Below are 16,842 nucleotides of genomic sequence, written 5' to 3' on the forward strand. Positions count from 1 at the left end.
CAATTCTCACAGCACCAGTCGAGCACATAAAAGTATAAAACCAACAAAAATCATCAACACTCAACTGCCATATACATGCATACAAGAAGCACTAACGAAAATACTGCAATATAAGGCTCCAGGTCCTATTCCATCTTTTTATCATTCTTTGTTTCTTTCTTACACCAAAGATGAGCAGAACTGGAAAAACACATCAGTATAAATGCTTACAAAATAAAGGGATAAACTGAAGATGGTAGCATGACAAAACACAGGCTTTTATCAAGATACATCAACATTCAGACCTTTACTTACACACTCGAAAAGAAACCAAAAAAGAGCAAAAGAAAACAAGAACTCAAAAGAACGCCCCTAGATGATTAACTTATGACGATGTGTTCGATATCCATTTCCTACGGGTGTCCGTTAATATGACCCGGGAAACTCATTTGAACCATTTGATGTCCATTTCTTATGATGCCATGACAGTGTGTCGTTTATTATGACCCATGAAAGCTTGTTTCAGCATTTGATATCCATCTCTATAGTGGTCGAGTGAAAAACATAGTTGTCTTATTACCTCTCGTTTCTCCTCTGCTCCTTCGTCTATCATTTCCTGTTGCCTCTCGACTTGCCTTTTCAAGTCTTCACCTCTAGATGTCAACTCATCTATCGACTTATTTGACTTTTCAATTTTGTCTACCAACTCAACATGTTCTAAATGTAATTGATCTAAATGCTGACTCAATTGGTTAATCTCAGCATCTTTCAAAGACAACTCTCGGTTGAATTCATCGACTTTCACCTCAAGAAGATTGTTTTCAAACTTTAACTTCTCGATCTCACCTTCCATTTCTATTTTAACAACCTTCATTCTCCTAAGTTCCTCATCTGAACATTGACAACGAAGATCCCATTCTTTTATGGTATCATCCAAAAGTGCCCGCTCTTTCAATAACTTCGTGACTTGTTCTTGAAGTTGCAGATTCTCTTCAGACAAAGTTTTGTTTGCATTTGACAACGTTTCTCTCATAGCCCGGATTTCTCGATCACGTTCTGATAGATTCTCTTTGTACCTTGTAACTCGTCCCTGCACTTTCATTACTTCTCTTTTTTCTTTATCCAGTTTTGATTTCCAACTTGAAATTTCCTTCTGGGCTGAAACGAGCTTTTCCTGTAGGTGATTATTCGAGGATCCATTGTTCTCGAGTTCATGTCTTAATCTCTTCACTTCTTCCTCTGAATCATTAAGCTTTTCTCTCATTACTTTCAAATCAAATTCAAGGGCCCGGATTTTTCGTTCTTGCTCCATGAATTTCGCTTCCAAACCTTCATCTATGCTAAACGTTTTCATCTCATCAAGGTCAACATTTTGAGGCATCATTGATTCATACTTTTGGAGTTCAATCTTTAACTTTTCATTTTCAACACGCAAATCTTCTTCAACATTATCATTCTTCAAGAGATTTTCATCTTGCTGCTTATGAAACTTCTGAAGCTCACTTTCCAATTCAGCAATTCTCTTACGCAACCCTCTATGATCACTGTTTGCCGATGTACTTGAGTAATTATTCACAGAGGAATCATCAGATTCTGATTCAGAATCCAACGTCGATGTCTCATCTCCTTCTTTTGTCCCTAAATCTGAGCTACTCCCGCCACTTTTAAGAAAGAAATCAAAACCTGCAGCCCGAGCCCCAGGCCGAGCTCGTGGTTTAGATGACGTTATCACTGTCGGTGGTTCGGAGCCCGCATCAGATATCCCAGACCCTTGAGATTGGAGATCTGATGGGATGTTTTTTCTTAACTCACCAGTGACATTATCATATCGTTCAGCTAACGACCTATACATTCTATAGAACTCTTCAACGTGTGATACGAGTTCTGGCCGCTTTTGGTAATACATCTCGGCTTTCTTGGCGAATGAATCTCCGTCTTCTTCTATTAGCTTTAACATTCGTTTTACACTTTGGTCCATTTCTGCAATCAAGAACTCTTTTGTAACTCTATGCTTTGAAACTTTAGCCATTTTAATTCAAAATTATGTGCAAGTCACATTAATGTTATTTAAAATAAAGGCATATTTAGAGGGACCCAGATTGATTTATAAATCACTAGGAAGTGTGAAGATTTAAAAGAACTAACTATGACAGCCACTAAGGAACCAAAAGTAGGGACATGTATAATCAACTCCATAAGTTTGAAATAACTTTAACTTGCAAAAAGTACTAATTGCGAGTAGTATTTGACTATATATTATGTGGTAATACCTAGAATTTTATGGTACAAATCAAGCTTTTTTTTCTTAAAGAAAATTCAAATTGATATAAAGGCTTTTTAATAATTTATTTAGAGATTGCGTACAAGAATTGAAATATAGGAACATGAGCTCCTTTTCATGAGGGAGTTTTTGTTATTCTTTTATCCCAGAAAACATGGCTTGATTGACTTAAAACATCGTTTTAAAACTCAAATCGATATCATTAATTTACTTCAAAAGATGGTAATACTTAAACATCTACTTCAAACCAAAAATATATCCCAGAAATGAGATGACTCGATCTATATTGGACATGTGGTAAAAAAAAATAATATTTATTAGTCAAAAGATGCGGGAAATGTGACCACTAGTCGTCTTGAATAGCTAGGAATATTGACTTAAAATACAAATCCATGTACAACACTTATGCTGATTGGCATTTAAATTCGAAGTAACTTCAGAATGGAAGGGTTCAATTATATTCGTACCATACTACCATGTCGTGCGTAGGACTCTAATTTGATCGAGCATTACGACTCACAAAGGACAAGCCTAAATAAGGTATTTTACTAATAATCAGGGGTGGACCCAAAGTGTGCATACCCAAATTTTATAACTATAGTGAATTTCTTCTATAGAAAACTTTGGTCTGCCACTATATGCTATCATTAGATTTTCATGGCAGACATTAGGTTATGTAGAAACATCTGTTTTCATATTTGTGGATAAAAATATCTCTTTCAAGATTCATCTAGACACAAGTTTATGGGTTTCTGGGATCCTTAGTTATACAAAGAGAATGAAGATGACTCTGGATTCAATATACTTGATGTAAAAAGAAGCAATAAGACCTAAAGAACAGATAACTCAAGAAAGTGGTATGCATAATTGAATCTTAGTTGCTTAAATGCTTACCTTCGAGATTTTCTGCCAGCCATTTGGAGTTTTTGGGACTAATATGGCTATCCCACCACCAGGAATGTTTATTTCTAGATTCCATCCTCCTATAACCTTTATTCGACTTAGCCTACAAACATAACAAATTCATTCAAACATCATATACCTAACAAGCAAAAAGATTTTTTCATAATAACATTAAAACCAGCATGATTATATGGCAACAATCCTGTTTAAGCTATAAAAAAGAGGAAAATGATTAATGAACCTGACAAATCAACCAAATAATCAACCTAACAACATGATGATGACATTTGGCATAATAAAAGGAAGAGATTTGGAGAGAGAATGAGCGAATTACACTTGTCAAGTGATAGGTTGATTATTAGGTTGATTTGATAGGTTGATATATCATTAAAAAAAAAAAAAAATCTATTTAGACCATGAACTTAACAAGTGAGTCAGCTTACCAGAGATGATGCCATTTTGCTTACTCCGTGCTAATATGATGATCTGCAGTTCAAGAAAATAATCAACTCACGATCAAAATTCTTAATCCATAAGTATTGTGTTCACATGATATCTCAAGCCATGTTACTTACAATTATTAGCCATGTTTAATTTAGGGACAAAACAGAATTAGGTAATACTAATAACGTTAGTTTATGTGCATTACATAATACGAAAACAAAGAAACAAGAAAGTCTTACAAGCTTAACAAGTCAAAAGTTTTGCCCTTTCACTTAATTGATCATGTGAATATGAACCAGGTTAGCTTTTAAAAATTAGAAAAATACATGTCCAAGAAAAATATATAGGTAATATTGGTCAACTTCTATCACTTGTATTTTTTATTACAAAACAACAATTAGTCCATCAAAGAATATATATTTGACTCTTAAAAATTTTAAAAACAAAGAACTGACCTTTTCAACCCTAAATTAGCATGAAATATTTTGGAAAACATTGACAGATATACAAAACTACAACCGGAACAAATAGGTAATTAATTAATAAAAAATTCAACTTTATTTATTCATTTCTAAACCATTCAGGATTCCATTATGTATAGTTTCTTTAAAAAAAAAAAAAAACTCTTGTATACAAAATTAAATAATTAAATTCATAACTATCAGAGGTAAGTCTAATAGAATTAGTTTAAGTTCTCAAATGGAACAAAATCAAAAAAAATCCAAACAGAACAGGAATTTTAATACTTTAAAATTAGTCCAAGCTAGTGACGAATGACATGCAAGATGCAATATAAAAACGTAGGTCAGGAGTTCAAATCCCGTCCTCGTGTCCCTTTAATAGTATTGTTATCCATTTTATAGCCTTATGGGTATTAGCTAAAAGACTAATCTTTTATTAGCTGTCCATATATCCAAAATCTGGGATCATATATACAACAAAAATAAAGATAATTTACTACTCATAATTTTCTATATTTTTTATGAAAAAAAAAATGTAACTAGACAAGACATATCAAGTTTTGCAGTAGCAACAGGTCTCATAAAACGTGTCACCCGTACACGCAACACTAAATAACACCAACCCATTACTTATAAATGCGTGAACTTTACGCGTTCTGATCCGCGAGTGGCTTTTCAGAATTAATTAAATAAATTAAAATCCCCCAAAATATCAGGCGGGAGGGTCGTGCCTAAATTAATTTTGCCCAAATTAAAAAATTAGTAAGTGATTAAAACAACGCTGATTCCAGCTACGCGGTTCCCACATTCATAATACCAACGCATTATTTTATTAATTTCTTTATATTTAATTAATTTGTGATTAATAAGACAGCAAATAATATCTTACTTTTGAATAATATTAAATTTATTAAAAATGCTACTATTTTTTTTATTTTTTTGAAAGATATTAACTTTGGTGAGGCGGCAATGAAAATTTAAATAGATTTGAATTACATTTTGATGATTTGATTATAGAAGAACCAAAAAGACAATCTTAGAAAAAGCCAAAAAGGTAAAATAAAACTATTATATTATAATAATAAAACCAAAAAGAGACATAATCATGTGTAAATAATTCCAAATATATTTTTTGAACTAAATTATTAGTATTTAACATTTAAAAAAAATATACATATACATATATACTGTATATGAAAAGATAAAAGTAAAAAATATGTGATTCAGAAAGGAATCTGAAGATAGTAAAAACAAATTATTATTAACTCAAATAAGTAATTTCATAAAATTAAATTGTCAACACAAATCTGGAAATGATATAAACAATCAGAATTCTATAAAAATGCAAATTAAATACATAACATTCATCTACATTAGAACTATATATATATATGCAAACAAGCAAGCAGCCAATTATACATATACATATACATCTATGCAAGTAAGCAAGCACTAAAAGTAGGAAAATTACAGCTCAAAATATATATATATAGTAATAAATAAATTAATCTATATATTACCGGAAATTTAGTTGAATTGACGTTGAAATATCTTGTTGATGATGAAAAAATATATATACTAGCTAGCTCTTAACTTATCTATACGTATGCAATTATATATATATATGTGTATAGAATCTAGTTATTACCTGATTGATGAAGAAGAAGAAGAAGAAGAAGAAAATTAATTAATTAATTAAGAAGATACAGGCGGATAATATGAGATTCCGGCATGATGATGGAAAGAAAGAGGGGGAGAGAGAGAGAGAGAATTAATAAGACAAGTTGTTTTTATAGTATTCACTATTCAGTTTTGTTTTGTTTCTTGGGGGAAATAAAACAGAGACGCGTATATGTATATGTGTATAAACTGGTCACAAAATACCATCATATATGTCAGACAGTATATATCTATCATCATAAATGTATATTTACATTTTTCAACTATTCAGTCGATATTTTTTAAGGGACTAATCATATGCCCGTATGATGCGTCGGTGTGATGGTGGTGACGACGACAACGACGAGTGTGGTGGCGGCGACGGTGGAGATATAGCGGTGTAGTTATTAATGTAAAACTAATTGATGTAAAATGAGGTAGTGTAGTTTTTTTAAGGGTTGAAGCTAGGATGTATGTTATAAAAAATTTCATTAAAGGTATTATATGTATATTAGATGAAAATATTCAAATTAGTAAATAAAAAAGAGGTAGTTTAGGTAGATAAATTCTTTTTGTAAAAATAAAAGGGGTCAAATGCTTTATAAGGTAAAATATAAAGTTACAGATACACTACGTTTCAGAATTGTTCTTAAAAAAGAAATACGAGTAGTTACCAACACCCCATTAGTAAATTATCTACGAAAGACTAATCCTTTATGTCATGCCTAGTTATATATAGGGATAGCAATGGGCCGGGTATGGTCCGGGTTTACACGATCTCGGACCCGAACCTGATTAAAAAACCCCGTCTCAAATCCGGACCCAAACCCGACGGGTCCCCATTTACTTGGTAAACATCGGGTAAAGGGTTTCCCCACGGGTAATCGGGTATCCGTTATAAAAAAATCCTTTCATGTTTTTTTTAATGCAAAACTTTGTTTTATAATTAACTAAATTAACATTATTAAACTTCATGACTTTTCTCAGCATGTATGAAATTTATCTGTAACTAGTTGATTATGTACAAGTACAACCATATTGACTGAAACTATAAAACCCGTTAGTGTGGCTTACCAAATAATATTCATTACAGAAGCTTGAAATCCTTTCACTTATTATCATGTGTTAGTGTTAGGCAAGCTAGCATTTCATACGTTTTCAAATAACTAGAAATAAACATACTATTTTTATGATTATTATTATGTAGTTTAACATAAACGAGTCGGGTATACGGGTTTGGGGCGGGTTTCGGGTATACAGGTCGGGTAAATGGGTTTTAATCTAAAACCATCCCCGGACCCGAACCCGTAAAAAAATCAAAAATCATCCTCATACCCGGCCCTAGACCCATGTACCCGAACCCGGCCCAAAAATGTCGGGTTTTGGATTTTCCCGTCGGGTACAGGTTTATTTGTCATCCCTAGTTATATAATCCACCTTTTAAAATTTTTTTTAACATATCCACCTTTTAATTATTCTATGCTTTTAAATATATAAAATTAAAAAAACTTATAATTCACAAAATTAAGATGATTAAAAACCACACTTAATTAAAAATAATTCTAAAAAAAGGCAATACATTACTAAGAAACAATAGACATTTCTAAAAAAACAAGGTACAATCAAAATAGAATAAAAACGCAATACATTAACGACGGTATCGTATTGACATATTTCTAGGCCAAGGTGTTCATCATCGTTGACATACCAACGGTTAACTAGGGCCATATACCGAAGACTTCACTTCATAATCTTCACCGCAGTTTTGAAAGTATATGTCGACCCATGTTCATTGATCTCGTAACGTGTGTCTGAAAGCTCAAAGGTTTTCAATAGCGAGCTTCACCAAGTTGATCTTTTCCTGTAAATAGGTAAAATATTGGCTTTCAAGATTGGAAATCTTGCGTCTTGGTGCCTGTATTTCTTGTTGTGAGCACCATCGTTGTTTTTGTTGTAGTTGTTGCATCACCGTCAAGAATTTTGCTCGAAGGAAGGTGTCCTCTGCGATATCAAACATGATAAGTGTATTCTTCTCATCGGTGGTCCTACGGGGTTGGTGACATTATTTGATGACGAAGTCATTTGGACTAAAAATTTAGTTATATGGTAGTTAAACGGTTGTGAAATGGCTGTAAAATGGTATACATAATGAAGTTTATAGCCATTTAGGGACTAAAAATGTATTATTTTGAAATTTTTGATGAATTTTTGAATACTTGGGCGTTGTAGCCTTGCATAAACTGAAATGGTATAGTTTTTTAAAACTAATTAGTCGTTAGTAGTTTAAAAAAAATGACAAACAACAACTCGGAGAGGGGGGGGGGGGGACTTGGACGAACGAGGAACGAGTCCCACCTAATTGCGCAGGGACGGATGGAGACAGAGGCATAGTGAAGCTTCTAATGTTTGGCAATGAAAATTGGGTTTGCAAGACGTGCGATGTTGAAATTGTTTACAACTTTTTGCAAAGATATGTGGTTGGTAGCATGGTAGAGTAATAGGATGATGATGTTGGGTTCACAAACCGTCGACGTTGTATAAACTATAAAATAGATCATTTTTATATGATTGGTAGATATGTTTAAAAATAAAATAATTAATCTATTAATAGCTAAATAAATTATACGACTATATTTGAGTTTCATGTATATATTGCTAATTCAAAAGGAAAAAACACTTTGTATGAGTTATGTATAATTATATATTGTTTACGAGTAATAGATACATCGAAAATGATAAATAATATGGAGTATCTTATTTTGTTGATTTTATAACTATGTGTTGGAGTGTGATCATTTTATTATAAATCGCATGTCCAGGAATAATTTAAGCCTACGGGGTCACATGAAATGACACGGTAACTCGATAATATTAATTGATATATTAAAGTAATATATTAATTAGTTTGATCACGAAATAATTAATTAAACATAATTAAAAGGTTAATTATATTTAATTAGTTAAAAAGGAGGATTAAAAATGTGAAATATGGAAAATGGTTTTTGGGCCCTAATTCTATGGGGGCCGGTTTGGATTAAGGCTTGGAAAGCCTTAATTCTAACTTTTTTTCCAAGAATGTTTAACCTAATTATTCCCTATATATATAGGGCTTAATTCTAGGTTTTCATTGATTCTTTCACATTTTTTCACATAAGCTTTCCCTCCTTTTCTCTTTGAAGTGGCCGAAATTCCCTTTCATTAGGGTATTTCGACTTTGAAGTTTAAGGTTCAAGCAAAAGGTTTGTTTGGTTTGTGATTGGGTACTAGCATACGTTATTCGGGGTGTCTAGTGTGCGATCGTAGAGGGGTTTTGCTTTAACCCCTAAGCATTAATAATAATCTTATTATTATTATCTTTATTGGAGCTTGCATAAGGTACACGACTTAATTCTAGTCTTTGTTAATTAATTTGATTGCATATATGTTTCGATTTCTTCCGTTGCGCGTACTCGTGATTATGTATGTTTAGGTGTTCATATTCTAACAGTATGTTGATGAGTTTCTTGGTAAAGTCTCTACTCTATCGTATTTGTGAGGTTGGGTTATTAAAAGGTTTTTTTGAAAGTCCTAAGATTACATTATAGATATTTGTGTAATTTTGGAGTATGAGAATAATGGAATGATAAATTGTTAAAAGAAGAAAGGTATACCAACAGGTTAATAGCCCAACGGTAAGAAAGTCTTTGGGTGAGGGTTTGGATTTGGAGAGACCAGTTTCGACTATAAGGGGGCAAAGTTTTCTCCTAATATGTTGTCGTGCTTTTGGACGAGCTATCAAAGAGTTTTTCCTCAATACTTGGTATTGGTTGAGAAAGCTCTTTAACATGAACCCGATTAAAACAACATAATCTAGACTCTCTCTATTAAGATATTCGATTCGCACCTGTCAGGAAAATAAAAAATTATATATGTTGACAGATCGAGTAGTGTAAGTTAACTAGTGTAATTTTGTACATATTTATAAACAGGAAAGTGATATTAGCACCACTAATAATGATGTATTTACCACACTATACAACTTTTATAACATATTGTATAAGTCAGTAAAACTCATGTGTAGATATATCAATTGTTGTGGTACAAATATCACCTCTTTTATAAATATGTTGTTGTACCCTTATATTCTTTTCTTAAATTTTTTTGGGACGACATTAAAAATTTACTGTATTATTTAATAGTGCTAGTAAGAAACTAATTAATAAAAGGTACACAATCTAATCCCAAAAAACACAATGAAAGAAAATGAAAATTTTGGACGTGACTATAAGAGAAACAAACACACAAAATGACGATAACTATTAAATCTGGAAAAAAAAGTCCCAACGCAACACGAAATGAATGACCATTTATGGACGAGGTTGAACACCAGTTGCATGACACAAATGCAATATGGCCTATTAACATATGAATTCTTTAAACCTTTTGCTCGCTTCTTTTAAGACATTGTGTAAATAAATACTCTTTTTCCGTATTAGAGTTACTTCAAATCTTAAAAAAAACTTCTTTAAACCTTTTTGAGTTTGAAGATACTGGTGGTATCTTTTTATATATATACTAAAAGACAACTGATCTAATATCTTATTGATCAATAATAATACTTAATTTTATCAAATTAAATTTTGCTTATATTATCATTAATCTATTTACAATTAATTATCATTAAAACTTAGTTAAATTATCTCTTTACGTAGTACGAGATATATATGGACATAAGATTTATATTCAACAAATAATTAAATAAGTTAGAGTTATAAAATAATTAAAACTTAATTAAATTGTTTCTTTACGTAGTAAGAGATATTTATGGACAAAAGATTTATATTCAACATATTTAAATAAGGTAGAGTTTTAATCAATAATGAAATAAATTAATAATATCAATGTAATACGTAAGAAATATATATAAATAGTTAAATAGGTTAAGCTTATAATTAATTAATAACTATATAAACTAAGGAAAATGCTAAAGAATTACGGTTAACATGTAAAAATATTTTGACCTCTCGTTGTCGAATTACGATACGAAGTTTCCAGCGAAATTCACCTTTCAAAAAATTATATTTTTTCATATCGAAAGTCGGTCATTTAAATTTTATAATAAGTATACCACTATTTTATGCACCTTAATAATAACTAAATTAAGTATATTCAATTAAAAATAGTTAATGTATATCTTAATAGTACATTCTATCTTATAAATATAAAATTAACTAATTAAAAATAAATAAAATTTAATTAATGTAAATATATTAAGATTTGAGTTGTACTAATATTTATTATTTGAATTTTTTTATAATAATTTTCATGACACATATAAAAAAAATAAAGTATGTAAAATATAATCTCTATAGGATACACATATAACATTTTCATATTCTAATTAAATACTTAGGATATGTTAGTTTCATAAAAAATAAGATATATTTCTCAGAGTATAAATGTAATACACCACATGTAACAATAAAACAAATAAAATGATGGTGACCTATTATGATTTTTCAATATTTAAATATCGCTAAGTATATTACAAGCTACAACTTTGATGAACATGTCATGATTTTGTAATATTCAAATATCGCCAAGAATTTCACACTAAACAACTTTGACATTTTTTAAAAATTTTCAATTTTAATATATAAATCATATTTTTATTAATAAAAATAATACACAAAGTTTTAAACAATAATAAATTAATATCTAATATTGATAACTAACTAAAACTAGTGTATTGGGCACGAACCTAAAATCTAGTTAGCACTGTACCATATAGTCAATGTCAAAGCTAATAAGGACTCAATTATACATGGGGTGAAGTTTTGAGGTTTCGTTTGATATAAAAATATAGATTTGAATCATCATTGGTGTAAATTTGAATCATTGTAATTTATTGGGAGAATTTCATATTTATCCAAAAAATCACACTTTAATATCATGTTTATCCAACTTTTATTAAAAATTTCATATTTATCTAATTTTAATTCACATTTTATCAAATCTATCCAAATCATTTATAAAATAATTTATAACCAAATTTATATCAATAAATTCCCTATATGCCTTTAAAATTAAATAACTAAAATAATGCATCCGAATTTGACTTCTTATGCCAAGCAGAATGTTCACAACTGTGAATTATATAAGATTAAAAAAATATATCAATAAGCAATAAATAAATATGACTTTCAAATTTCATTTACTATAGAAGACCTTTATATATGTAACCTAAAATTTGATGATACAAGCCAATCATAAGACCCAACTAAAATGCATTATATCAAAGCAAATGTATTGATTTTTGTTTTAGAAAAACAACTACTTTAATCCATATTTTATTTAATTTAATATCATCAAAAGTCATGCAATATCATTGAGTAAGTAACATTACGTGAGTCGTGAGATAGAAAGTTCAGGTAAAAAACTATTATAAATGGTTTAGAAGCAAATACAAAGGCTATTCAGATACAAATTTTAATGGTCGTATGTCTATTGAGGGATCATTGAGATGAACAGTATTAATAATCTTTTCCACTGCCATGAAAGTATAAACGGTTCTGCTAATTAGCGATTTGGCGGGAGTGCTTTCTTTTTCCGATCATAGAAGGGTATATTAGTGATTATGTTATTAATGGATAGTATAAAATTATATATAGTTTTAAACATAAGATAATTTATGATTTGGGTGGATCTGATAGAATGTGAATTAAAATTAGGTAAATATGAAATTATTAATAAAAGTGGGGTAAATATGATATTAGGGTGTGATTTTTGGGTAAATATGGAATTATCCATTATCGGTAATTTATTTTGTTGATATACTTCTCATCGGGATTGGTGTAAATTTGAATCATTGTAATTTATTTTGTTGATATTTTGCCACCCGTTTAATTTTGGATGTGCAATACAAATTACCGTAAAAAACGAAAAATAATACCATCTAGTCAGCGACTAATTAAATTGTGAAGAGTGGCCGGAGAAGTTTGGCCGATTTAAATTAGTCTAATTTCATTAATGTATGTTTAATAACGTATTAGAAAAATGATGCGATTTGTCTATAAAGTATTTTTAAGTAGTGTTTGATAATGTTTTAATTAAAAAATCATAATTTAATCTTGATTGAAGTCAATCAAATATGTTTGTTATTGGCATCATATTTCTATTCAGTCACTTAATAAATAAATAAACAAACAAGCCCTTAAACTCAATGTAAGTTTCATTGTCCAAAAGGTAAGTATATTTAATTACTCGTAATAAATAATGTTTTGCAAGTAACACACGTTTTATGTTATAGTAGAGACTGGAAAGTACAAAAAAGCTTGTTAAAATAATTAAATAGATACTCCACTTAAACTTTTCGATTAAAAATCTTTAACTTTCAGATATTTGAAGTGAAAAACTCACCCAAACCTATAATAGTGGTATATCTAAATTGGACTCGAACCCGTTAAAGTATAACTATTGGAGTAATTTTCCTTATATAATTGCTTTTATCTATCACCTTCTAGTTGTACTATGCTTTATTCTTCTCTGTTTCTTGCTAGACTTATATTCTATATCTATATGTAAAAAGTTGATGCTGTATAAAAAATAAAAAGTTAAAAAAAAGAAAAATCAATCAAATAAGGATCGAATTCAAATCCCGTGGATTAGTCTATTGACTACGAACTACGTGCTTGCAAGGATGCCTTACCAATCTTCCATGGAGCGGGCTTGGCCATGTGTGAAATTAATTCTTACCTTTTTAGGCGTTAAATTTAATTAAGTAGGTGAGTTAATTGGCTTATTATCTTTTGGTGAGCAAGTCGGTGGTAATGTGTCTTTGGAGTAATAAATTACTGTTTGTATATACAACCTTGGTACTTCTAAACTTGTATCAAAATACCAAATCAATAAAATCTCTCATTTGGTTGTGCTACTTAGGCTGAACGAAGTGCGGCGTAAAGGTCGGTGAGACGGTGACCCATGCCCGGATCGATAATAAAATTACATCTACCACATTGCATAAACATCATGTTGATATATTCTAAACAACTTGATACAAATTTGTCAATTGTTTCAAAATATTTAATCATCACTTTTACTAATAAATAAAAATATATATAAGAAAAAGGTGAAATTTGAAATGAGATTATGAGAATTAAAAATGTGAGATTTGTTATTTCACCATTCCGTCTTTATCGAAGTATCGATTACAAATGAAGACGGCACTAACGCCAACATTGAATTTGTTTCCCTTACGCCTTTCGAAAATGGACCACAAGACCTTGTATCTCTCACCAGGTAGCTTTAAAATGTGTATAAAGTGTTATGCCTTTTCCAAACAACACAAATTTTTATGTACGTTTCCATTCCAGAGGTTATATCAACATATATAATTCTTTTAGGCAGTCCCATCCTGACCTCTCGATATCAAAATAAAAAACTTTGTGCTTTTTCAGAGAGTTGGACATTGATCCCTTTTCAATTTTGTCATAAAACTGAGCATGAGTCACTATTGTTTCCAACACATTTTTTGTGTAATAAGGCTTTAACTCAAACTCAAATATATTTAATTTCTTCTTTTGTGATCAATGGCAAATTTCAATTTGTATAAATCAAACTAAACTTCATCTCGAATTAGTTAGATACTAGCTAATTAGCCCGGGTTCAACCCGGGTATTCTAAATAAGTTTCGTAAATACATGTCTATTATCATAATGAAGCATGGAAAAACCTGTAAGGTAAAAATGTCTATATTTTTAATGGCAAGTTATCAATGTTGCTATAATAAAAAGAGAATATTCAACCTATATTACATCATAAAAAAATAGTTATTATACATTAGACTTATTTTACAATAGGCTTGATAGTTTGGAAAACTTTTAAATGATGGGACTAAAAAATAAAATTCATGTCATAATTAGTTAGACATAAAATAAATAATTAATACGAAAAATCATAATGATGTCAAATAAAATTTTCTTAAAAAATATTGATGTCATCACAATCTTATTTTATTTATATAAGAGATATTTTTTTTTTTGGGTTTGTCGCTCCATATTGAAGTGAAAAATCTCAATCTTATAGAATGTTTTTTTAATTTTTTTTTTTTTGTATTTTTGTTTTAAATCATCTTTAGACTTTAATAACTTATCATACAAGTTGAGATGCATGCACCAACCGTCTTTTGTTTTACTCAATTTACATTATGAAACACAAACACGTTCTAGAGGACCATAATTGACATAATCCATACTTCTATAGACACGACAAACTTTGGATCCATTTGTTTATTTTATCCTTTTTACTTTCTTGAATGATCATTAGAAGGACCTCTTCTTTTATCACATCTGTTTTAACTTTTAAGCGATTCTTATTGAAAGTGAACGGAAAAAAGAGTTAAAAACACTATACATAATTACATATGAATATATGATATATTGGTGTATGTGTATGTATTTTTTGTAGGTTGTTTATGTATTTGGTGTATCATGTTTGCTTTAAAAAATTATACGTATTGAAAGGGCTATAGCATTGTGTATATAAGTATAACAAAAAACTTAAAAAGTGCTATGTGTATATATAAACCAATTTGTTTACTGAATATACAAACTTACCAACTTCTTTTTTTGAAGTATTTCTAAAGGCAAAATCAAGTTTATACTAACTCGTGTAGATGTTTATGATCACCTGTCATGATATACTAACCAATTACAAAAGCAACTACTAAGATAATTGGGCCAAACTTTGACCTAGCTAGCTAGGTGAACCATGGATCAAGCTAACGAACCACGACGATCCTGAATCAACAATCACGACAAAATATACACGAGCCATACGAGTTGACGTCGTGACCTACGAACTTGAACCAAAAGACATAAATTGAGAATATAATTATGCAAAAGCAAACCCCGCATTATACACCTATATTATTAGAGAACGCATCATGAACAGTACCTTTGATGAACAGTGAACCTGGTTGGCAGGTAGCTGCATAGCTGCCTGTTCTTCTTTTTTTTTTTTTAAATTCGTCTTTTTACTTTTTGTCACATAATTTTAATTCTATTACTTTTGACATGAAAATTTTGTTTTATTTAGTTTTTAAAGTTTCATCGTTCTAACTTTTGTCACGAAAGTTTTATTCTCTTTACTTTTTATCACATAAATTTACTAAAGTTTCAACCTTTTTACTTTTTTGCCGCATTGCTTTCGTTTATTTTACTTTTCGCAAGAAAATTTTGTTTTATTTACTTTTTATACTTTTATTTTTCTAACTTTTATCACGAAAATTTGTTTTATTTAGTTTTTAAAATTTCATTTTTCTAACTTTTGACACGAAAGTTTCATTCTTTTTATTTTTTATCACATAAATTTACTAAAGTTTCCGCCTTTTACTTTTGCCACATCACTTTCGCTTTTACTTTTCGCACGGAAGTTTTGTTTTATTTACTTTTTATACTTTTATTTCTCTAATTTTTACCACGAAAATTTCATTATCTTACTTTTCACCATATAACTTTTGTTTTTTTAATTTTTGACAAGCTTTTTCCATTCCTGACACGAAACTTTTAACTTTTTGTCGTGTTACTTTATTTCTTTTACTTTTCGCTCGAAAGTTTTATTTTATTTAGTTTTAAAATTTTCATTTTCTTAACTTTTGCCAGGAAAGTTTTAGTCTTTTTACTATTTATCACATAAATTTCTTAATTACCATGAGTTAGTAAATTTCACGTGTCGTTATTTTTTTCAGGGCACGTCCAAAGACTGTGGGATGACCCGTTCTTTCGTTGTCTTCTTCTGTTTTTATCGCGTATCTATAATTATTGCAGCCCGCAACGCGGACGTTGAATTATACTAGTTAAACATATAATGTGCTCAAAAGCAAGAAATCTATATATGCCTAGATGGCTAGATAGTATACTTGAAATCATATTTTAAATTTTTTCTTGCATCCAGACAAAAGGGAATGTACTCTTTTGGATGACCAAATATAATAATTTCTCTTCAAACTTACAATATAATAACATGTTAATAAAATGATTTGAAGTTTTAAATAAACAGATGAGTTCATATGTGACACATCAACAACAATAAACGTTTTTTGGTAGGATGATAAGAAACAAACACATGTCGAGTCTC

At 29.9% G+C, this 16,842-nt stretch overlaps 1 protein-coding gene across 1 annotated transcript; it reads right to left on the reverse strand.

Annotated features, from left to right (window-relative positions):
- Positions 1–101: 101 nt before the first annotated feature.
- On the reverse strand, positions 102–5,858 carry LOC122581160 (protein NETWORKED 4A-like). The gene is made up of 4 exons (XM_043753327.1): positions 5,717–5,858; positions 3,607–3,649; positions 3,155–3,266; positions 102–1,959 (listed from the first exon to the last, which is right to left on the reverse strand). Exons 2-4 carry the CDS (start codon positions 3,619–3,621, stop codon positions 452–454), a joined length of 1,635 nt encoding a protein of 544 aa, XP_043609262.1. The 5' UTR covers positions 3,622–3,649; positions 5,717–5,858; the 3' UTR covers positions 102–451.
- Between the last annotated feature and the right edge of the window lie 10,984 nt (positions 5,859–16,842).

This window comes from Erigeron canadensis, chromosome 9, assembly GCF_010389155.1.
Source record: "Erigeron canadensis isolate Cc75 chromosome 9, C_canadensis_v1, whole genome shotgun sequence".
In the NCBI taxonomy this organism is placed as follows: domain Eukaryota; kingdom Viridiplantae; phylum Streptophyta; class Magnoliopsida; order Asterales; family Asteraceae; genus Erigeron; species Erigeron canadensis.